The sequence below is a fragment of the Sorex fumeus genome, unplaced genomic scaffold, assembly GCF_029834395.1.
Source record: "Sorex fumeus unplaced genomic scaffold, SorFum_2.1 ptg000128l, whole genome shotgun sequence".
In the NCBI taxonomy this organism is placed as follows: Eukaryota; Metazoa; Chordata; class Mammalia; order Eulipotyphla; family Soricidae; genus Sorex; species Sorex fumeus.
Genome location: NW_026606185.1, coordinates 12,185,359 through 12,210,961, shown reverse-complemented (window position 1 = coordinate 12,210,961; position 25,603 = coordinate 12,185,359). Strand labels below are relative to the sequence as shown.

General features: G+C 35.9%; 1 protein-coding gene across 1 annotated transcript in view; it reads left to right on the top strand.

The window, feature by feature from the left end:
- The window catches only part of ABCA13 (ATP binding cassette subfamily A member 13), a 461,928-nt gene that overhangs the window by 103,797 nt on the left and 332,528 nt on the right, over positions 1-25,603 (top strand). The window contains exons 15-17 of the mRNA XM_056138421.1: positions 9,083-9,197; positions 12,163-16,218; positions 21,455-21,473. Coding sequence (XP_055994396.1) covers positions 9,083-9,197; positions 12,163-16,218; positions 21,455-21,473 — 4,190 coding nt within the window. The remainder of the gene's footprint in view (positions 1-9,082; positions 9,198-12,162; positions 16,219-21,454; positions 21,474-25,603) is intronic.

Genomic DNA, 25,603 nt, shown 5'->3' with positions numbered 1-25,603 from the left:
GTTCAACAACATGAACATCAAACCACATCCAAGTCTTCTTGAGATGTTGCACTTGAAATTCAGTCCTGATACCCTTAATCTCAGGGTAGCTGTGGAACTTAGGTTGGGAAAAGATTTAGCTATTTCAGATCCAGAAAAAGTTGAAAGTGGCTGCTACCCTGAGAATCAGTTTCTTATTTTTGTTGGAGAATAAATTCAAGGACAAGTTAGTATAGACAACAGCAGAAAGATATTAAATATAGAGAACCTATCCAAGATGTGGGAGTGAGCTATTAATAAGTCAAAGGAATATGCACAAAGAGATATGGACATGAGGGGCATGATTTTGATGGTGTTAAAGTTGAGTATGTGAATAAGGATTACCTGTTTGAGTATATATTACACTCATCATTAGCATCTAACTTTGCAACTAGGGATATGTAAATTAATATATATTTATTTTGCACTCATTGAGAAGAAAAGTGAAATGGTGTCAGGATTTTCTTCAGTAAGCATGCATGAGTAGCTGATTGAAATGGGTTTTTCAAAGTCTTATATAAGAACGTTGACAATATCAGGACTGTTTGGGTTAGAGTCTACCCTTTTGTTCTTTAAACACACTGTTATTTTTTGCTTCATTTAGTAGTTTTTCACACTCTCTGACAACAGGGAGTACTCAGGCTGTATTGAATTTTAGGGGGCAGGAAAGGAACAGGTTCTCACTTGGAGGACAAAACAGAAATATTTTCTTTCAGAGAAAGAAGGGTACAGTTGTGGGGTAGTGTGCCACCATGGATTGATGGGACACAGGAAACTTTGGATACCAAACACTCAACAAATAACTAAGGAGACTGAATTGAAGGAAGCTATCCAAAACACTGCTGTTGGGGTTGCCTAAGGCCCTTTGGTGGTTGCAGTGTAGTCCTGGTCTACATTAGGCATTGGCGGCTTACATCTTATGATCCCCAGGTGCAGGGAGCTGGAATTTGTAGTGTTGAGTGTAGAGTTTGAAGCTGAACAAGCTCTACCTTTAGTGTCTCCATAAAAGAGGCTCCTTTTTGTGTCTGGCCTTGGCTTAAGTAATCACCTGTTTTATTGAATACACCTGGAGACATTTCTGGGAATGTTTTTACCTGAAGTGTTTTCTGCTTCAAATCAGAACTAGAGCATCTGGATCTAATGTGACTGATAAGTAAGTGTTTTTTGTTTGTTTGTTTGCTTGTTTGTTTTAATACTAATGGCACCTATAAACTTTGAAAACCACCTTTCACATAGTATCAACAAGGCAAAGATATTATATGGTCTTTTCATGTCTTTTATTATATTGCTAGCTTAGGTCTTATCAGTATGATACTCAAATATAATTCTGTGACACCCCAAGACCATAGTTTCTTCCTGGGAATTCTCTTATCTTTGTTCCAGGGAGTTCTCTTTATTTTTCTAATGCTGGAGACTATTTATTCAGTTATTCATATTTCCATTTATTGATTTATAATATAGTTCTAGAGATAAATATATTGTAGTTGTTTCTTATTTAAGAGGTAAAACTTCTTTTTTAAAAATTTTTAAAATTTTTTTATTAGTGAAACACCATTAGGTACAGTTATAGACTTACAAACTTTTGTGCTTGGGTTTCAGTTATAAAATGATCAAGTACCCATCCCTCCACCAGTGCCCATCTTCCACCACCACGGGTCCCAGCATTCCTCCCACCCCCCATTCCCCCCATCCCACCCTGCCTCTGTGGCAGGGCATTCACTCTTGTTCTCTCTCTCTCTCTTCTTTTGGGCCCTGTGTTTTGCAAGAGAGGCATTGAGTGGCAATAATGTTTGATCTATAGTCTAATTTCAGCATGCTTCTCCCACCCTGGGAGGATCCTTACAACACCCTTTATTTGGTGCTCTCTTCTCTATCTGAGCTTCCTTTCCCCCTAGCACGTGTGGCTGGCCTCCAAGTCATGCAGCAAAATTCCTGGTACTAATCTCGGTCACTCCTGGGTGTTAGTCTCCCATTTTGTTGCTTTATGTTCCCCAGATGAATGCAATCTTTCTGTGTCTATCTCGCTCTTTCTGACTCATTTCGTTTAACATGATACTTTCCATGTAGTACCACTTGTATGTAAATTTCATGACTTCATCTTTTCTAACAGCTACATAGTGCTCCATTGTGTAAATGTACCAAAGTTTCTTTAACCAGTCATCTGTTCTCGGGCACTCAGGTTTTTTTTTTTTCCCAGATTCTGGCTATTGTAAAGAGTGCTGCAATGAACAAACAAGTGCAGGTGTCACTTCGACTATACTTTTTTGCCTCTCTAGGATATATTCCCAGGAGTGATATTGCTGGGTCAAATGGGAGATCAAATTCTAACTTTTTGAGAATCATCCATACTGTTTTCCATAAGGGTTGGACCAGTCGGCATTCCCACCAGCAGTGAAGGAGGGTCCCTTTCTCGCCACATCCATGCCAGCACCGGTTGCTTTTGTTCTTGTGAATGTGGGCCAGTCTCTGTGGTGTGAAGTGATATCTCATTGTTGCTTTGGTCTGCATCTTTCTGATGATTAGTGATGTAGAGCATTTTCTTATGTCCCTTTTTGCAATTCGGATTTCTTCTTTGCGAAAGTTTCTGTTCATTTCCTTGCCCCATTTTTTGATGGGGTTGGGTTCTTTCTTCTTGTGGATTTCAACCAGAACCTTGTATATCCTTGATATCAACCCTTTGTCGGATGTGTATTCGGCGAATATCCTTTCCCATTCCGTAGACTCTCTTTGTATTTTGGTCACTGTTTCTTTTGAAGTGCAGAAGCTTCTTAGTTTAAGATAGTCCCATTTGTCTATCTCTGTTTTCACTTGCTTCACCAGTGCCATGACATCTTTGAAGATACCATTAGCTTCAATATCATGTAGGGTTTTGCCATCTTTGTCTTCAATGAACTTTATGGATTCTGGTCTGATGTTGAGGACATAAATCCATTTTGATCTTACTTTTGTGCATGGCGTTAGGCAGAAATCTGAGCCCACTTTTTTGCATGTAGCCATTCAGTTTTGCCAGCACAATTTATTAAAGAGGATATCCCTGCTCCATTTCACTTTTCTTGCCCCCTTATCGAAGATTAGATGATCATATGCTTGGGAAGAGATGTCAGTATATTCAACTCTGTTCCATTGGTCTGCAGCTCTGCTTTTGTTCCAGTACCATGCTGTTTTAATTATTACTCCTTTGTAGTAGAGCTTGAAGTTAGGCAGGCTGATTCTTCCCATTTTCTTTTTCCCAAGAATTGCTTTAGCAATTCGTGGGGGATTATTGTTCCATATAAATTTCAGGAGTGTTTGTTCCATTGCTTTGAAGAATGTCATAGGTATCCTTATAGGGATCACATTGAATTTGTACAGTGCTTTGGGAAGTATTGCCATTTTACCAATGTTGATTATCCCCATCCATGAGCAGGGGATATTTTTCTAAGAGGTAAAACTTCTTGAGCGCTTGTAAAAGTTAGCTTTTCTATTTTTGTGGTTTGTTGTTGTTGTTGCTTTTGTGGTGCTCAGTGGTTTATCCTAACTCTACTCAGGAATTTCTCCTGTGGTACTTAAGGGATTGTATGGGACTCTAGGATGCTGAGGATTGGATCACGGTCAGTCTCACGCAAGGCAAGTTCTCTACCCATTGTACTAACTCTCCAACCCCTATATTTTCTTTATTCTCAAACTTGATTAGTAATTTATTTGAATGCAAAATATAATTCATATTGGCGCTATAGTGGAGAGCATAGCTGCCTTTCATAATATAACTCTGAAAATTAGTTGTCTCATGTTCCCTGGAACATATCACTGTATCACTGTGTTCACTATCATCCCGTTGTTCATTGATTTACTCATTGGGTGCCAGTAATGTCTCTATACGTCCCAGCCCTGAGATTTTAGCACCCTCTCCTAACTAGTCCTTCCCAAATCTGATGTATTGGAGGCTCTTTCAGGGTCAGGGGAATGAGACCCGTTATTGTTACTGTTTTTGGCATATTGAATACGCCACGAGGATCTTCTTGGTAGCTTGCCAGGCTGAGAGGCATATATATATATATATATATATATATATATATATATATATATATGGGCTGGAGCGATAGCATAGTGGGTAGGTCGTTTGCCTTGCACGTAGCCAACATGGCCGACCCGAGTTTGATTTCTACACCCCTCTTGGAGAGCCCGGCAAGCTACCAAGAGTATCTTGCCTGCATGGCAAAGCCTGGCAAGCTTACCCGTGAGGTATTCAATATGCCAAACACAGTAACAACAAGTCTCACGATGGAGACGTTACTGGGCCTGCTCGAGCAAATCGATGAACAACGGGAGGACTGTGACTGTGATATATATATATATATATATATATATATATATATTTCCCTCTATGATTTGTTGCCTAATGTCTGAACCTCATCAAATATGGTATGATAATTATAGAAAATTGGTAGGGCGTGTCTTATGATGGTCCAGGAATATGTTCACTCATATGTGAGCCTCAGCCTGAGTGTGGGTAAAGCAGCCTGGAGCTTGGCAGTGGTTGGAGATCGGCTGCCAGGGCTGGGTCCCTTGAGGTGGGGAGGGCTCTCACCCGCCCCCCTATTGGGTGTCCCGAGTGAAAACAGCCTGGTGTAGAACCCTGTGGCATGGTTATGGGGGTCTCATTTTATGCTTCCTTATGGGAGAAGCAGCCATGAAACATAAACATTAAAAATTGATTCACTGACTATGACCTTTGTCACAGACTAGAATATCTGAGGTTTATGCATTTGGGTATTTATTTATGTAGTCTCTGTGCATGAAAAATAGCTTTTTTATTTATTATGTGACAAATCTTGCAAAGGTCAGGAAAACTCTGTATTTACTTATAATATTATAAGCATTTTTGCATTAGGATTCAAATTATTTTATTTAACTTCTTTCCTTTCAGTGCTAAAGAATCTTAGCCCAAATATTCTAAAATTTCATGAAGATTTAAGTTAGTATGGGATTTAAAAATAGGTACTGTGGACTAGAGAGATAGTATAGCAATAGAGTGCTTGCCTAGCACATGATGGACATGGGTTCAATTCCTGGCATCCAATATGATCTCCTGAGTTTTCCAGGAGTTACGCCTAAGCACAGAGCCAAAAGTAAGCCATGAGCACCACTGGTGTGTGCCCCAAATCTCAAAAAATCTTATGCTTTGCATGAAGAAAGCCCAGGTACAATATTAGCACTGCTTTGTTCTCCAAACAATACTGGAGTGATACCCAACACCAACTGGGAAGTGCCAAGGTCCCAGAAATTTAAAAAACGAAGTGCAGTGAGTTTCTTTGGGTCATTTCAATCTACAGATAGACCCTTTTGGGAAATGTTCTTACATCATTTTAAACCTTAAACTGTTATTTTTTTTCGAAAATATCTGTAGTTGCTCATCTCCTCTATGATGATCTGATGTCATAATTTTCAATTTCCTTGCAATTAATTTGTTTGTTGATGTGCTCTTTTTCGTTATGATTTAGTGGAAGAGTCCATGTAAAGGTAAAGGTAAAGGCCCTCCCGTTGATCGTCGATTTGCTCGAGCGGGCCCAGTAACGTCTCCATTGGAGACTTTGTTGTTACTGTGTCTGGCATACTGAATACTCTCGGTAGCTTGCCGGGCTCTCCGAGACGGGCGGGGGAATCGAACTCGGGTCGGCCATGTTGGCCGCTTGTAAGGCGAACGCCCTACCCGCTGTGCTATCTCTCCCAGCGGAAGAGTCCATGAACACATCTATTTCGTTTAGGTTCTCCATTTTTGTGGCGTAAAGTTTTTTTTATAGTAATAGTTTATCATTATAGTTTCTTTGGTATCTGTTGTAAGATTTCTCTTTTATTAGAGCTGTCTCTCTTTGTGCTCTGAGCACATGGGTGAGTTTCTGATTTGTAGTTTTCAAGAAAAATCAAGAAAACAAAAAATTATTTTTCTCCCTTGTGTTTAATCATTATTGAGCATTTAAAAATAATTCTGGTTTGTATAAGCATTTTCTATGTCTGAGTATTGTCCTTTATGTTTTCTATGTTCTTTGCTTTTTATATGGAACTTTGCTCAAGCTTCTATTCGTTCAGTCTAATACACATTTAAAACATTTTTTAATGATTGAGGTACTGTTATTTGCAATATTATTAAATGTCGCTTCCATGTAAATAATTTCAACAACACACATATCAGAGATTTCTCCATGAGTATTGAAGAAAAATGTGTATTCAGTCTTTAGGGGATGAAAGGCCCTATATGTAATAATAAACCCAAGTCTTCCAATTCTTCCCTCAAATCCAAGTATTTCCTTGCTGAGCTTCTGTCTTGTTGATCCATCAAAAGGTGACAGAGAGCTGTTAAAGTCTCTCATTAATTTTGTGCTATCAATTTCCTTCTTGTAGTTTATTAGCAGTGTTTTACAAAGTATTTTGTTGTCCCCCATTTGGTGCATATATATTTAGGAATGTAATTCATTTCCAGTGTACATATCTCTTGATCATTAAGAAATGACCTTCACAGTATCTTATTTTTTTATGCTTAAGGGTATGTTGTCTGATACAAGTATGGCCATCCTGGCCTTTTTGAGGGGGTTATTGCTTGAAGAATTGTTTTCCAACCTTTGACTTTGAACCCTTGTTTGTTTATACTGTGCAAATGTGTTTCATGCAGAGATTTGGGCTTAATTTTGTAATCTTTCCTGCCACTCTGTCTCTTAATTGGTGTGTTTATATCATTGACATTGAGAGCAATTATTGTTATCAAATTTTGTGCTATCTTCCTGCAGGATTTTGGCATGTTTGTGGAGCTTGTGTTGTCTTAAAATAGCCCATTTAGTTCTTCTTGTAATTATGAAATTTAGTCTATGATGTTCCTGAGTTGTTTATCGTAAAGTTGTGTGTTCCTTCAAATCTGAATGAGAGTCTGGTTTGGTACAGTACTATTGTCGAGGTGTTCATTTCATTAAGTTTTTCACTATATCCTATCACATCTTTAGGCCCAGAGGGTTTCTTCTCATACGTCTGCTATAAATCTTAAGGACCATTCTTTGTATATAATTTCCTTCTTTGATCTTGTTGCCTGTAGAATTATATCTCTATAATATCATCATTATTATTAGGATGTGTCTTAGAATACTTTTATTTAGATATATGTTTTTTTAGGCTGATACCCTTTGTTCCTTTAGGATCTGGTGCATTCACTCTTTAGTTATGGGAATTTCTCAGCAATGATGTCTTTAACTGCTGCTTCTTCATCAGAGCTGTCTTCCTGGTCCTTTGGGACCCTGATAATTCTTACGCTGTTCCTCTTCAATTCATCTCAAACTTCTCTTGTCATCTGTTGGTTCATTTTGAGGTCTTTTTAACTGTCTGCTGTTGCCTGGATATTTTCTGCACCTCATATTGCAACTCTCTTATTCCGTCCTCAGCAACTCCTACTCTGCTGCTGAGGCCTCTAGTGTTTTTATTCATTTGACCTACCAATTTATTCAGACCTGCCATTTTTGTTTGTATTTTTAATTCTGTTCTCTTGTGTTTAACTGGTGCTGTGTTCCAGGTTTTCTTTGAGCTCCTTAGAAATATTCAATAATTCCTCTAGAAATTCCTTTCTAGAGAGGTTCTATAGTTACTGCTTGAATCATCAGGTCTAACATCTTCACTCGCAAAGCTTCTTGGGGTTCTGTGTTGCTTTACCGTTGTGTCTTTTGTGGTTTGGAATTGCTTCTTGTGCATGGTTAAGTGTTATAGATAAACTGTCCTTATATGTTTATGGTGAGTTCAGTAGAGAGAAAGGAAGAATTGTGCGCTCATGGGAAATGGGGATGGTGTTCCTCACCAAAATCAGGGGCCAAATACCTGGGCTTCCTCACTTTCTGGAACCAGGGCTCTGATATTTTTCTTTTCATTAGTATTCTGGTCATCATCTTACTTTGAACTTGATGACATATTTATTTTCAAGTGCATTAATTTATACCATAAAATATTGAATCTTGTTTCAGTCTTATAAGTTTTGCATTTTAATTGAGAACTACATGTTGTGTTTTGCGTTTTTGAACTATATATTGCATATCTAAATTTTTTCCATTTTGGGTCAGTTTTGATTAATTTTTATTATAATTATGGGTCACATAAACATTGCTATGCAGTATATCCGTTAAATGTCAATTGGATGCTAATTTAAATAAAATCTTGTAGTCATTTTTAATTGCTACTCTAGAAAACTTACAAACTGAAGAGTTTTGTTTTTTAGGGTACTGCTTTTCAGGTTTGTTAGATAAAACTGGAGCAGTATGACTTTAAAAGGTTCCCCATTATTAAGGCAAAACCCTATTTGCATCTCATATTAAAGTCTACCAAAAAATTCAAATCTACCTAATGGATAGTCTGTTTCTGGTCCTGTGTCATCAGTGAACACATTTAACTATGGATGCTCTTTTTCTGCTCTTAGGTACTTTCTTTACATACATAAAGGTAAAGGTAAAGGCCCTCCCGTTGATCGTCGATTTGCTCGAGCGGGCCCAGTAACGTCTCCATTGGAGACTTTGTTGTTACTGTGTCTGGCATATTGAATACTCTCGGTAGCTTGCCGGGCTCTCCGAGAGGGGCATAGGAATCGAACTCGGGTCGGCCATGTTGGCCGCTTGTAAGGCGAACGCCCTACCCGCTGTGCTATTTTGATCATTCTCAAGTCAGTTGAAAACTCATAGGTGGCATACAGAAGATACTTAATCTGTGCTGACCAATCCTTTCTCATTCTCTACCCTATGTTCTCTTGTTGCCTTTTTGCTACGAACTATTTTCTCAACTCTGAATGTCACCAGACTTTGATTCTATCTTTAGGGTCTGTAAGTGGTCTGAAGTCAGCATCCTAATACTGTTGTGGGTTTTTCCTTGTTCCTGTCTTTAATGGAACAGCTTCCTAAATTAATTGATGAGCAATAATATTTCATCTTGTCAGAGAAGAATCATAATAGAATTATTTATAAATTTGCTTCATGTCAACCATGTGACCTGAATTCTAATATGGTATTTATTAATTTGTCTATTATATGCAACTTAAAATTAATATATGAAATACTTTTATATTTAGATTTCTCTGAGGATTCTCCTTGTTATAAAGAAAACATGGATTGGAAATTCATCATCACTAACTATGTTACGTTTTTAAATAACTTAATCAAATCTCCAAGAAAAACCATATCCAGGTGAGTTTTAGAAGTATATTTCCAGGTAATATTTAATATTTTCTTAAGTTATAAAAACTTAATTTTAGGATATCATGCTTTAAAATGTAAGGGTCTAGAGCTGGTGTAATAGCTGAAGTCTGAAGCACAAGTCTTGCAGGCATGAAACTTTTTAACACTACATGACCTTATGAACATCCTTAAGTATAACTCAGGATACTCTTAGCACCTCAGAGGTAGCTCTGGTAATCTGAAGAATCACTGGCCCAAGCAGTATTGCACTGTCGCTTGAGGTTTGAACTACCTAATGAATTGACCAAGCAACACTTGGAGTTGTCCCTGAATTCCCTGCACATTATTTGCGAGGCCTCTATGTCAAATAAATAAAGAATATGTATGATTCTAATTTATATAATAACTTATGTCAGATGCTTATAAACAAGTTTTTTTTTCTTAAAAAATAGCATCGTTTATTGGGCAAAAGAAAAGTACAGTAGTCAAGTCTCAGGCCTAGCATGCAGGTAACATAGGTTCATTTAGCTGCACTATGTGGTTCCCAAAGAGTGAGGCATTGTCGGCACTTCCTTGAACTGCTGCTGATAGATGGAGAGCCTCCCGTGGAACCCCTGAGCTTTCTGAGCACTTCTGAGGATGGGCCCCACCTCCTCAATTGAACCAACAAAAGGAAAGTAAAAACGTAGCATTATTTATGATTGGCACCTGAAGATAAAATTTATCTCATAGATAGTTTTACTAATTGATTAGAGTTTTGAGATGAAACTAATGATTTATATACCAGTAGCTCTAGAGACTTTTGGAAGTAATGTGATTTTTTTCAGATAAAACTACTAGGTTTTATCTGATATTCAGATGTTCGAATGAAAACTAGTATAGGTATCATGTGGGATGTGTTGGGATATAAAGCAACACAAGATCTCAAACTTGAGAATGAAGCGAATATTATGACAAATTTTACTAAAATTAAAAATCCCTGGATGTTGCTGCAGACATACCCAAATTCATCTGTTGTATCTTACTGGATTTGTGTAGATTTAACAAGTTCTATAATTGCTTCATGTGTCGAGCAAATTTGAAAGCCATTCTGCTCCACATATCTAGACCTGAGTCATTTTATTTTGGGCGAAATATCTGATACACAGCTATTGGAGGGCACAGGAGAACACAATGGATGACCTGAGAATCACACCCTGGTCATATTGGAGTCTAACACCTTTCTATCCTTAAAGTCTCAACTATTAAATTACTCTAGAAAAAAAAAGAATAAAAGTCCTCTAATTTTTTCAACGAATTGCTCAATTTTGTGGCAGTTAGCACTGCCACAGCACATTTCATGGTAAATACTAAACAATTTGAAGTTTCATTAGTAAATAAAAATATAAAGTGGATATGAATTCTAATTAATTTTAAGATAGTTGAATTTGAAACAAGGAAATGTGAACCACATCCTCCTCTTGCCATGTAATAGTAATATAAATTAGCAAGTTCAAGATATTTTGAAATGTCTCTTTTTCTATGAAAGGGAAAGCTATGAAAGTTGTTTCATGAACCTATAAGGGTAAGAATTATCAAAAAGTTTTACAATTTGCAAAAAGGTTTTAATTTGCAAAAGTTTCAAAATATTTCTAGTAGTACTAGAGCTTTTAAATGGTTACTCATAATATTTTATTTATACTTCTGTTGCTCCTACTAGTATTACTCAGTTCCCATTACAAAAAATATATTCTACTGTTTCAATTCATAATTACTGCCTACTAGTTATGCACATCTTGATATGCATGGATGTGTTTAAGTAAAATTTGTTGAATTAATAGTGGAGCTTTGTTCCACTGTTTTAGTACTTGAGGGACTCGAGGGTTATATCTTGTAATATTCAAAGGACCAAGTACTGACAGAATTTAACCCTGATCAAGTACATGCTAAACTTTTGCCCTACGTGGTGTTTTATCCCTGCCCCCCTTTTCAAATTTTTTAAAAATCATAGTTTTATAGTTATATTTTAATATTGTAAATTTTATAATAATAGACAATGGTTACAAACAGCAGTGTTAAAGATTGTAGTAATGATTTTCAACACTACTACGCAAACCACCACCAAATTGTCCAAGACACCACACCGTTGTCTTATATCCTTAGTAAATGTTGAGCAAGATTAAATATTCTAAATGTAATATTAAAACGGAAGCTTATTTTGGCTGGCATCACAGCATACTTATCAGATAATTAACTTTCAATAAATCTGTTGATCCCATACAATAACTTCATTATTATTATTTATTATAATTTATTTTGCTAAGAAATTTCTCATGAATTGAAGACACTGCTGAGGCTCTCACTGGTTATAGATATCTGGTACAGTCAGGAGATCATTTTTTTAAAGACTGAAACATGTTGATATTCCAAAGATTTCAAACTGTACTTGTATCTCTTGACTTGGTAGAAATCAGTAATTTCTCTAAGTAAAGAATTTTATTACAAGTTTAGACTTATCGTAATTTGTTGAGACAAAAAAAACATTAAAAGCAATGTAGCACAGAAATTACCTTCTAGAACAGAGAATCCTACAGTTGTATTTTAAATCATATAAATACAATTTCTGAAGGAGACAATCCTGCCAGTTGACAAATATCTAATTAAGAGATACAATAAGAAATCTGATTTTAAGATTCTTCTGATATAAGTAGATAAAACTGGTCTTTTAATAGTTAATTATTATGCATAAAACAAAATAATTTAAAAAGCATTGTTAGTATAGAAAGTAGATTTGAAACTAGATATAAACAACCTCTTTGCAGATTTCTTAAACATTTTCAAATACATTAAATTTTGAATGGGATGTATATTAACTAATAAATATCTCTAATAAAATTATTTTTAAATTATAAATAGTTTTATTTTTAAAAATAAAAAATGAGTTTTACATGAAACTTACCTGTTCTCATATTAAAACAATTTTATTATATTGCAGGGTCTTAAATTCCACAAAGGAACTTCTAATGATGAAAACGAAGTTGCATACATTTGAGGATAAGCATGTAAACAATCTTCTATCTTTTGTGGAATTTTTTCAGAAATTATTATTGCCTAATACTTTAAATTTAACCAATGTTCATGATATCCATGACCTCCTGTCTCTCACTGGTATTATCACCAGTACAAATTCTTCGAGGGTAAATCATTTAAAAGGTTTGAAAACAGATCTATTTGCTACTTACAATAGTAAACTTTTGGAATTTGCCAAGCAGATTGTTGGAAAAATACAAATGCTTGAAAGATTCTGGATGAAGAAAGAATCAAAAGATATTTTGAGTCTTATGGAATTAATACCTTTTGAAATTAATCCCAAACTGCTGAAATTTTGGATGCATCGAATTTCTAAAGGAGAAAGAGCTAAATTGGAAAACTTTTCTACACTTCTGAATTTTTCTATTGAAGAAAGTGAAAGAATTCAAAGTAAAAGCTTTAACTTCTCTGACTTGTTCTGTTCAGATTGTCCTAAACCAACAAATAAAGTATACTTTGTACATTTAAGTGAAAATATAATAAATAATCTCTATGAATTTGGATTTCTGAGGCAGGAACAAGTCTCAGAAGCTCTGGACATAGTTTATGCTATGAAAAATGTATCTGATATTTTCACAACCTTGTCTGAACCTACTAAAAAAGAAATTGGTAGAATTTTGACTCATATATATCTAAGAATCTTCAAGAACAAAGACTCAGCTTTACTTCTGAAAATTTATTCTTCATTTTACAAATACATTTATGGATTTGTTAGCCTTCAAAATAAAGAATCTTTGCTATCTTTCTTTACACAAATATCAAAACATATTTTGAATATCATTAAACAATTTAATTTTCAAAGCATCAATAAGGCATTTGCATTTTTATATGAGACAGCAAGAGTTATTCATGGAATTTCTGACTTGCCTTATTGTCAGAAATTTCTTTCAATATTTAACTTTTTGGAGAATCAAGCTAAGTCCCCGAAGTCTATAAAAGACCCCAAATTGGAAGTCATCTATGCAACGTTGACAGGCCTCAAACAGCTGCTCAGAGTAGACAAAGATTTTCGCATTTATTTATTTCAGTATCTGAGTCAATTTTTCAATAGTTCAGGAGAGGCACTGTTGGATAATGAATGCTTTGCTCTGGATAATAAAGTCGTTTCTTCTGTGAACTACTCAGTAGGTGAAGAATCTTCATTTATCCTTCCATGGTCACAAATCCTTTCAAACCTTTCAACAAAAAGTGGTGTGCTCAATGAGTTTATGGCTATTCACTGCACCATTTCATGGCTTCAAATGCGGACCGAAATATTTGAAAGCATGTCTCAGATATTTAAGTTAGATATGAACATTTTTACCCCTCTTCGTGTTGGCCTCACTCAGCTTTTGGAAGTATTGGACAATGATATGAAGATATCTAAAAGCTGCCAGAAAATATTTCCCACTCATCACCCTACTGAATTCATATTAAATTTGTTTAGAAATGTAACTCAAGTTGAAAGCTTCTATGATTGGGATGATATTCAAGATCTCAGAGACCTATGGATAGAATTAGGTGATGCATTAATTGCAGTAAAGTCTTTTAATCTGGACAAATTAGAGAAATCTCTTTTCACCATGAAAACTATCCTGCATCAATTAAAGACATTTCTAATACATGGCAGTGCAAGAAGAGAATTTTTATATTCTCTGCTTGACATTTCTGCTGAGTTAAGCAATACCTCAGAATACTTGGATAGAAATGCGCATTTGATAAACAACTTTCTTTCTAATAACCATACAAATTTTGGAGTAGAGTTTGAAAATGCCTTGAGTGATGTAAGAGAAACTATATTATTTCTGAGAAATGTATCGCATAACCAAGATTTATTGTATTGTGCTGATGTTTTCCGAAATGTTACTGAAATTATTTTGGAAAATGACTTATATCTAAATAATTCTCAGAAGGTATTATATATTCTGTCTACTCTGAATTCCACATTTTCTTCTGAGGACGCGGTTAGCAGACTGAAAGGCTGTATTGCATGGGTAGACATTATGAATCATCTGCATGTGATATATAACTCAAGCTTTATAGAAGGCCATTTTCAGAGTATTTTCAGGCATTTCAGAGAAGTGGAAAACAAAGTGAACTCTACATTGAAGCTTGTTACTTGGATATTAAATATAAAGGAACCTCACTGTTTATTGAATGTGTCAGATATATATTGTATGAATATTTACTTGAAAAATGTAACTGACTTTCTAAACACTGTGCTTACTACCATCTTTGATAAGGAAAAATTACCAAACTTTGAAATTTTATTGACTCTCTTAAATAGTTCTACAAACCAAGTAAAAATGATTATCAGTAACTTATCAGAAGATTTTGGTTCTGCCTCTCAATCTAACTGGGAAAATTTTACTGAATTAATTTTAAGACCCACAGTAATGTCAGATGAAATTTCTAGTCAGTTTCAAAATATTTGGTTTCACTTAGTAGCTCTGGGGAAAGAAATTCAAAAATTTATAAAGGATATTTCTGTCAACATCCTAGAAAAAAATTCTGCCATAGATAAATCTTTATTAAATATATTTACTACCAGACCAAAGGAAAATGATATGAATAGATTACAAAATTCATTTTATCATTTTGTCAGTTACATCGCTTTTAACTTATCTCACAATGTCAAATTTTCACCCCAAACAATTCCACATGAAGTAATGAAAGCCGTTGGTCTTGGCATTCAAATGGCAAAGGATATGTTTAACTCTCTGATGCCTTCAGTTTATAACAATATTGCACAAGATTCAAGTAGTGTTCAAGTTTTAAAGAAGGTAACTTCTCTCCTGCATACTTTCAAGAAGGCAGATATAGATCTGCTAGTAGAACAACTTGAACACATTAGTGAGAACCTAATGGATTTCTTTAAGAATATTAGTAGATTAGACTCTGGCAGTTTTGGAATCAACTTGATTGTTGACTTGATGGAAAAGTTTGTGGACAGCTCACATTCCTGGAATGTTAACCATTTACTAAAGCTCTCACGCCTGCTTCCTAAAGATGACGTTAATGTTGTTGTAGATGTGTACTACATGCTTCCTCACGCTGTGAGGCTCCTACAAAGAGCTGTTGGTCAAAATATAACAGAAGTCTTTAAGGATGTCTATAACTTCACACTTCTTCATGGCATAAACATTTTAAATGTCACCAAAGAAGACTTTGCTATTGTTATAAAAACTCTTCTGGATGCAACTGAATTAATATCAGATAACCCAAATATTATTTCAGAGGCTTTAATTTGCCTTCCTGTGGCTTGGTGTTGGAATCGCACTTTTAGATTTCAGCAGAATCCAAAGTTAGAGACTTGTGATGTCCATGGGTTCATGTCTTCTTCATTTTATAGCAAAATAGTGAGCATATTTGATCATCTCCACTTGTCTCCCCCAGTAGGAGATTCACAATGTTCAAATAAAAGTTTGCAGATGGAATTAACTAGGAAAATGGTCTGTGTAATTCATGAGTTAGTGGACTTGAATTTCATCCTTCTAGAAGTATCTGAAGTCTTCCATGTTAAAAATCCACTTACACAAACCGTACAAGAATTTTGGCATAAGGTGTTACCATTCATCCCATCTCCTGAAAACCAAACAAATGACGGCATCTCTGAAGTCTGTCCAAATGTATTTATAAAGCAAGTTGCCTTGCAAATGATTAAAAAACTAAAAACAGTCAACTTCACCAACATTATATCAAATGAAAGTATTCTTGATAAACTACTTAGCTTAAACAGTATCTTCAATGTTAATGAACTGAATGCAAATAATACTGACCTTCAAATAATCAATTCTGTTAAACTCACCTTGAAACAAATAAAGTCAGAAATAGGTGAGGGAAATTTTTTTTCAAGAAGCATAGTAGAATGGATGGAAAATGTTTTGGAAAAATTCTTTGCTGTTTTACAAAAGAAAACTTCTGAGAACAAAGTATTTCTTCTACTAAATGACTTTAATGAAGACATCATTGCAGAGATGAAGTGAGTATAGTTCTCTTTGTTCACTACATGTAATATATATATATTATTGATATATAAACTTCAATAATGTCCCTTATACTCAATACCTTTATTTATTTTTAATTTATTTTATGTAGGAGTACTGCTATTTATTCAGCCACTGATTAAGATGATTGATCTGGGCATGAACTCCACATTACCTTTTTTAAATCCAGACCGTAAATTTTATTTTGTTATTATTATTTTTTAATCACCCTGAGATACAGTTGCGAAATGTTCATACAATGATCGATCACCTAATCCTTCACCAGTGCACATCTTCTACCACCAAGATTCACAGTATGCCCCCCATCCCACCCCTCTTCCCGCCTCGATGACAGACAATCTCCTCACTACTCTCTTTTGTATTGCTTGTTATGAATAGCATAAGACGTTGTGCGGCCTCTCCTGGAATTCTAAAATGTTAGATAATCAGGGTCTGGAGAAATCTCTGCAAGGAGCTGATGGGTTAGAGAATCTTTTGTTTGTCTCTGGATCATGGCCATTAAGGAGCTTAAGTAGCAGCTGGAGGCAGTTTCTGGGCGTGACCTCCAGGGTCCCATGGGGATGGAGGATGAGAGGGACCTGCCCATCCTCTATCCCTTGAGGCCTGGAGTTTGCTGTCACTGGACCCACCTACCTGCACTTCTCATTGGGTTCTGGAAGTTAGCAGCCACCAGAGTTTTTAGGGGACAGGTTGAGGGATGACACCTACCCTGTGTGAGGCACCCCGTGAAGTCAGCCTGGCTTAAAGTCTGGAGGTATCTCTGCAGTGAGCTGCTTGGTTTGGAGATTCTTTTGTGTGTCTCTTGATCATGGGCCTTGTTTCTATCTTTTCCAGAGAAATAAACTACTGAAAAATGAACTGCAGAGTACTCTCACATGCCTGCAGCGTGTCACTGGCCCTAACTGAGGTTTTTGATCTCTTTTGAGATGTATGGGTCTCTGAAATAAGGCCGATAAATGAGCTTGTATAACTGAGCTGGAGGTGGTTTGTAGGTGTGGTTCCCACATAACTAACGTTTGGCCATTTAGTTTCTTGGTCCCAAGTTGTTGGGGTCTGGCCAAGGTCACAGGGGCAATTTTGGAGTATCAGGAAGTCTGAAGGCACCATTTGGCTGCTTATGCATTTGCCACACAGGTAAAGGTTGACCTGCTGGCAGCACCATACTTCCTCCTCAATACCTTTAAATAATATTTAAAGTGAATTTTATCTTAATAAAACTTTTACTAAAATATAAAAGACATAGTTTTAATGGCTATAGTAACAGGGGCAAATAAATATTCACCTATGCATATGTATTTATTTCAGCCGTGAGAATAATCATTTATGCTTTCTTACATTTTTTGATATGAAAATTATTATATTTTATTTTATATGGAATTTAAAAACTACTTATGCATGTGTGTGCATTTTAATAGTAATAATTTGAATGTGTTGTCTAATCACAAATGAGCATTTAAGTATTTTTATTCCAGTTAATCTGCTTTGATTTTGGCATTTGAATTAGAAAAACTTTAAAAGTTTTAAGACTGTCACATTGTTTCTTCAAATATCTTTTGAAGTTTGCCAGTTTGAAGTTTGGATGGAGGGAAATTCTAATTTATTATATGATATCAGTAACAGTCAGGTTTCAAAAACAAAAGTAGAACTAGCAGAACACTTCAAATAAGGAATTATCTCTATAATTGTGAAGGTTGGATAAAGAAACCCAGAGTCAGTTGAGCCGGCCTATAGGAGGCAGTTTGGAAACTCATGCAGTAATTGGAGCTCTTTTTCACAGGTGATTATCAGGAAGTGGTATAGAGAAAGAAGAGCTGAATGTCTAGGTCCTATCTATGTTAGTAAGTCAAGGAAGTCTCTGAAGGCTTCCAACTAATTAAGTTGGATTGACATGACAATTTTCTTTCTTATTAACTTAAGTGATTACAATCATAAAGCTGATTAGATTTAAAATTTAGTGCTCATGCTGCAAAGTGGTCATGGACTCCCTTCTATTCTGTCTTATTGTGAACTTCACTATGTAAGCAAACCCATACCAAAAACAGAAACAGGAAGTTCTGATGCTGTCAAAAAACTTAGCTCAGTTGACACATTGAAGAACTTTCAAGATTTGTGATCTGAACATTCAGAAATATGTGCCTTCTTACATGGAGGTAATGTGATGGCCATTTTACAAAAGCAAGTCCCTTTTGATTTTTCAATTTTTTGCCTTGGAGACCACATGTTGCAGTGCTCAGGGATTACCTTGGCTCTGGGAAACACTCCTGGCATGCTTGGGGGACCATATGTGGTGCCACTCATCCAACATGGGTAGGGCCTTAGCTGCTATACTATGTGCTGCGGCCCTCAGATGGTTAGGTCTGAGGCTTTGTAATGAAATTAATTATATAAAAACTTCCTCAACCATTTGAATTCTTTATTTTAAATGTAGGAGTATTGCTAACTATTCATCTATTTTTTAGGCTGATTGAATTGGGAATGAACTCCACCTTTTTTTTCTTTTCTTATAAATTTATTTATTGAATCACCATGAGAGCAGTTACAAAGCTTTTGTGTTTAAGTCTTGGTCATACAATGATGAAATACCCATCCCTTCACCAATGCCCGTTCTCCACCACCAAAAATCCCAGTGTACCCCCCCATCTCACACCACCCCCCTACCTGTGGGGCAGATGATTTCCACATTACTCTCTCTCTACTTTGATTACATTCAATATTTTGATATAAGACTCACCATTATTATTTGGGATTTTACCCCAACACTCAGATCTGCTGACAAGGCAACAGTAGACAATTTGTTTTCTATTGCTGGTTATAAAAAATACATGATATCACGCGGCCGCATTAGTGGCTGTGTGATTTTGGAATTCCGAAATTTTAACAAAAAAATCTGGAGGGATTTTGGCCAAAACCTGCTGGATTCTGAGATTTGTTCCTGAGTCTCTGAGATCAAGGCTGTTAAGCAGCTTGATCAGGAGCCAGAGAGACGTTCGTGGTCGGCGACTCGGCATCTCATTGGGCAGGGTGGAAAGGGCCTGCTCCACTGCCATCCTGTGAGGCCTCGCATGTCTTGTCACTGTGGGCCCAAACATGACTGTGCAATGGCCTCTGGAGGATGGCAGCCACCAAGCCTCCAAGAGGGAGCAGGCGGAGGGACAGCACCAATTCCCCCCCTGCGGTGGTCCAGTGCCAATAATTTACTGCGGGGACCAGACGCATTTCTGCCAAAAGCCTCTGGATTCTGAGATTTGTTTCTGTGTCTCCGGGATCATGGCCATTAAGCAGTTTGATCAGGAACCAGAGAGACCTTGCTTCCAATTATATAGCTGAGCCAGTGTGGTTTGTGGGTGTGTCTCCCACATACCTAACTTTTGGCCATTTCCTTTCTTGGTAAACTGGGCCCCAAGTTATTGGGGTCTGGCCGAAGGCACAGCAGCAATTTTGGGGTATTTAGAAGTCTGAAGGCACCATCAGATTGCTGATGCACTTGCCTCACAGGTACAGATTGACCTGCTGGTGGCACCATACCCCCAATCCCTTTGAATTCTTTGACAAAAAACTACTAATTATTATTTATAGTTTATTTTACTAGTCTTGTTATTGCCTTGTTTTATTTTTAAAATTTATTGTAATTTAGGTAACAGGGTTACAATGTTACTTTTATGATTTCTATGTACACAATTATTGCACTTAATAACTAGCAAACTTACCAATATCTCAACACTGTCATTTAATTGCTCTAATCCACATCTTCATTCTCTCTGTATACTCCCATATACACTCAGTTTTGAAATTTAAGGTAAAGGATTTTTCACATTTGAACGTTCTATTCCCTTGTTTTATTCTGTATATAACAAAGAGTGATAATTCAGCATTTAATCCCATGATTTATTTTGCTTAACATGATAATCTCCAATTGCATCCAAGTTGCCATGCAGTACAAAATTTCACCATTTTTATTGCTGTATAATATTCCATTGAACATATATACCACAACTTATTTTTTTTTAGATTTTTGTGTCACACCTGGCCATACTTAGGGGCTACTCCTAGCTCTTAACTCAGGAATTGCTCCTGGCAGTGTTTAGGGGACCATATAGGATGCTGGGAATTGAACCAGGGTTAGCTGTGTGCAAGGCAAATGCCCTGCTCATTGTGCTACCCCTCCAGACCCACCACAACTTCTTTATCTATTCATCTGCCATTGAACATTTAGGTTGTTTCCACATCCTGACTTTAGTACAAAGGTACACATACATATCTTTTGAATAGATTATTGTGTTTTCTGGTTTATGTAGTATACAGTAGCATATTATTTTTATTTAGTATTAACCTTCCATGATGGTACTGAAGAACACAAATGTTAATAGTCTATTTATATGGGGAACCATATGGGATGCCTATGATTGAACTATGGTCCGTCACATCCAAGGCAAACACCCTACCCTTTGTACTATCACCTCAGGTGATAATTATTTTAGGTGAAATGCTATCACAGAGCACGACACAAATTGTGATTTATTTGAGAGAAGTATTTGATTTTTTTTTACCTTGGAAGCTTTTTGGAAAACCTTAGAGAAAAATAACGAGAATAATATTAATATGTTGTTGGTATTTGCCCAGCATTCAAATAACCTTTTAGAAACTGTAGATACTGTTGATAAGGTATTGAGTAGAATTTCAAATAAATACGGAGGTCATTTGAGTAAATATTTGTTTTCTAATATCACATTGATTCAGAATCTAACTCACCATCAACTTGAAGAAGTTTTTCAAAGTTTTATATATTTAAAAGCAGTAATAATTTTCCTGAGAAGATGTAGAACTTCTTTTATATGACTTTCGGTGGATAAACTCCATGAGAACTTTTCTTCAGCCTCCTTTTGAGATCTTTATAAATTCAATCACTGGAAAAATATTGTATCAGTCGCTGAGAGATAGTACAGAGGCTAAGACTCTTTTCTTGCAGGCATTGACCTCAGTTCAATCCCTGGCACTACATAGATTCCCCTGAGTACTGCCAGGAGTGATCCATAAGCACAAATCCAGAAGTAAGCTCTGAAAGAAGTACAGTCTGTATGTCTTCCTTTCACTGCACAAATAACATCAGTTAAAAAAATGAAAACCAAAAGAGGATTTTTACCTTGTACCTTTACCTTGGTGTTTTGAGAAATACCCAATGGCATTAATTGAATTGAATTAACACTGTCAAAAAATCCCACTAACAGATGAAAAATAATTGAATCATATTCACTTTATTTTTGTACTCATGTAAGAAACTATTAAATAAAATCTTACAGATATTGCATTGAACTGGCATAAGGTGTCATTCCTGACTTCAGTTTTTATTACTCCTTAAAGTAGGCTTCATTATAGACATGTCCAGACTCATCATCATTTGGCTCATTAACTTGATATTCAAGTACTATTTGAAGTTATTAAATATTTTCAAAATCAATGATTTTGTTATCACTGTTTAACATCTTATTCTATTTACATTTTCTAAAATAGACATGTAAGAATTTTTATTCAAAAACTAACAGAAGATGGTTCCACTATTTGACATGTTGATTAGACTATAAGACCATTAACTATGCAGAATTTTTTTGCCTTCAGTCATAATCAACCACTGGATAGTTCCAGATAGCTGCCTGTTTCTTCTCTGTTTAGATTGTCCCTGCTCTTTAACCCCAACCGTATTTGTCAGTATGTTCTGGATATCTTCTGCTTCCCCAGGTGGGAGACTGTCTCTGTAGGTGTATAAAGTCTCAGATTTGCTGCAGCTGTCATAACATATCATTTTTCATAGAGAACAACACACCAGTGTTCCATTTTCTCTGTTCTGAATCTTCCTATCAGTCCTACAAAAATTTTGGATTTGCTATCTGAACCTTTGTTCTGGACAACTAGAATTTTTCTGTGAGTTATGTTGGTATAAGAATCCACAGTTTAATAGCTTGGAAGTATTTTCCTGGTTAGTTAAGATTTAACTTAAAACCTGGTAAGATTTCTATTTGCACAAAGGACTATCACACCTTCCAAAGTAGAATTATGAATTTTAAAACTATTTGACATACCCTTTATTGTTTTTGGTTCTAGAATACACAGTGTTTGATTTTATGCAGTGCTCTAAATTTTAATTTGAGCATTTCATTGAGTGTTGGCAACTCTTATTCTCCCTCAAACCTGGCTAACATACAGAGAATAACACCATCCCACGAGAACCAAATCTAGTCAAGTCTGGTATACAATTACCACTTTTAGTCTTTGAATTCACAACTTTTGGTTCCACTTTCATATCCTATAGTAACTGCTTTCTTCTGTTTCTCTGCCTTAGATTCAGTGTCTTTTTATGGACACATTTTTATGTGAATGAAATGTATGTGCAAAGTAGAAAAATCCTAGTGGTTATAGTTAATGCAAGAGGTCAGACTAGCCTGAAATTGAAGTGAGTCTTGGTTCTACTAGTTTCTAATTTTCTGAATCTAAAGATCTCATTCAAACTCTCTGAACTACTTTTCATTTATATATAGATCAGGAAATGATAGGATTTTCTTGGAGAATGGTGTGTATTTTATAATGTTAAAACACTATATGTGCATTATTTTGAATATTTGTATGAGTGTAATGAATGAAAATATAATTAATAAAATAACAATCACAGATATATAAGTAAAAATAGTAGTGCAAAGTTAAAGCAATGAGAGCAATAAAAATTCCCCAATACATAAATATTTTGATGGTTTGTTGCAAGTTTCCTGAGTTAGAGGCTTATTGGATGCCAAATGGCTGATTCCTGGACTCCAGTCAGAAAGAATTCCTTTTATTTTTGATCTCTTCACTCCCACCTCACTGCTTCAGTACTTATAATTGTATAGGTGGAAGAATCGGTGAGAAGCAGTGTAAGTCACAATTAAGTTCTCATCCAGGAGCACTGATATGAGAATCCCGTACATTGCTCTCAAGAGGAAGCTCCCTGACCTACAGTCTCTCCCAGAGCTGGTTAGAACAGTCTCCAAACTACCTAGGCATGAAGTTTCACAAGATTGTAAGGTGGCTCATGTTATAGCTTAGGAAATGCTGGTTTGATCACACTCCTTTTCATAGAGGTTTAAGAACCAAAGACTTGGTCCATAGACCAAACCTTCACAGAGGTTTAAGAACCGAAGAGTGCTTTGCTGTCTTACTCTATAAAACACACCTACTAAGGGAAAACTAGCAACGGTTGCAGTTATAGAGATACTGAAACAACAATTCTTTTGCTACCATAAGCCAAAATCTCCATAATCTAAAATTTAATAATTAAAACACTATATTTTGCATATGTAAATCTATATAAACTGATGGTGATGGGTGTGACCCCCGCCTACTGGAATTTGGAGGATCTGGGTGGAGGATGCTCGACTCCAATTCGAGTAGGCTTGGAAGGTCTCGGCCCTGGAACCCACAAGGCTTTGTCCCTCTGCCGGTACCTTCAGGTGTGCGGAGAGTGGTCTCAGCATGGTAGTGGCTGGTCCTGGAGGTCTTAGGCTGCCGGGGCCCTGGTCAGGGCGGGGAGGAAAGCTCAACCCGCTCCCCTCCAAAGGGTCCTGGCGAGCGAGGACAGCCAGGCGCAGGGGCAGGAGACTGCACTGTTCTCTTCTGGGAGCTGGTTTTCCGGGAGCTGAGTGCAAAGCCAAGAGAAACTCCTGAGCATCTCCGGGTGTGACCCAAAAAGTCCAAAAACTGATATTTCATTGTTTCAAAAAATTCTGTCACTGTAATCTATAGTTAGATTTAAACTTGCTCATTAAACTTGCTTTTGTCCTGAAACATACACATAGCATCAATGAACTAAATTTTCTCCCTTACAATGTGATAATTACATTCATTAAGGACTAGTTGCATTTTAAGCAAGAGAATAAACAGTATTTAACCAGATAAATCACAGTTTCTGGAGAGGTGGTATGAAATTCACTAGGTTCCTTATGCAGTGTACATTAACACCTCAACAGAATACAAAATTACATTTTTTTTTTTATAAAGCTCAATTGTTTGTCTGGGAAGAGTAAATTTTAAGCAGCATTCTATAAAATGTTAGCTGTTGGGATATATAAGGTGTTTGCCTTGCACATAGCAGACCTGGTGCGTAAGACCCCCACCCAATATAACTCCCCCGCTCCCCTTCCAGGTGGATCTGCAGAGCCAAGAGTAAGTGCAGAGCACTAGAGAGTGTGTCCCTAGCAAAGGGAAAAAATGAAATAATTGAATTAAAACAAAGCATAGCTCTGCTAGTCTGCTAGGACTTCGAAGTTGCACTTTTCTTGCCACAGCATTCTGGATACTTCTTAGAATGTTTATATTGCTGACTTTGCTTCAGTTCTGTATTAGAATGAATGAATAGCAGTCTTAAATTCTTTGAGTAGCTCCTTGTCAAGGTATTTGTCTCATTTTTTTGTTGTTCTTCTGATCATGTGAATGGCATATATGTATCTCTCTCTATCTACCTATTGTAAATTTCCTTGAACAACTGATGTACCCCAAAGTCAAATAAATAAATATATATTTTCTAATTCTTTATAAGTTTTAAGTTAAAGACCTCCCTGAGATGTTCAAAAAGGTCTCCACTTTAGCATGTGGGTTATTTTGAGCTGATGTAAATAAGTCTATAGAATCATGAGAAATTTTTACTTCCTTCTTTACTACTTAGAATAATGAAAATTTGAGGTATTAACCCATATTAAGATCTTTAAAATAACTATAATACCAGAGGTTATATAATGCAATTATTTATATAATTGATAAGGAAAATCTATGATTAAATATATAATTATATAATGATAATCTTATCTATGATAATTACCATGTGTAATTATAGATTATCTTGTCAAAGAGTAATTAAAAGAGAATTTATAGAAGAGTTTATAAAAGAGAATCTCGCCATCAGCATATGATTTACTCCTTTCTGTCATTTAAGTTTTTTTTCTTCTATTCTTGAAGCTCCATGCCCCTATTACATTCCTTAGCTTAGTATATATCCCTCCATTTTGCCTCACTAAAGAAAACTTAAGTTGTTCTGAGTCAGGGAAGCTTATTAAATCATTTTGTTTGGACAATTTATTCCAACATCATCAAACAGACTCTTAAATCATCATATTTACACTACACACATACCAACACACATACACATCTACTTTTATACACAAATTTTAAACTTGTTTATGTTTGTTTAAAGACAAAAATTCCCCATGTATTAGTATCAAGTGTAAGTTTTACTTACATTTTCTCTTTTTGAAAATTCCTTGATACTTTACTTTTGTACTTCTAGAGAATAGCCAAAAACTACTGTTTTTCTATAAATGGCAAAGCAATGGAGGTTCATTA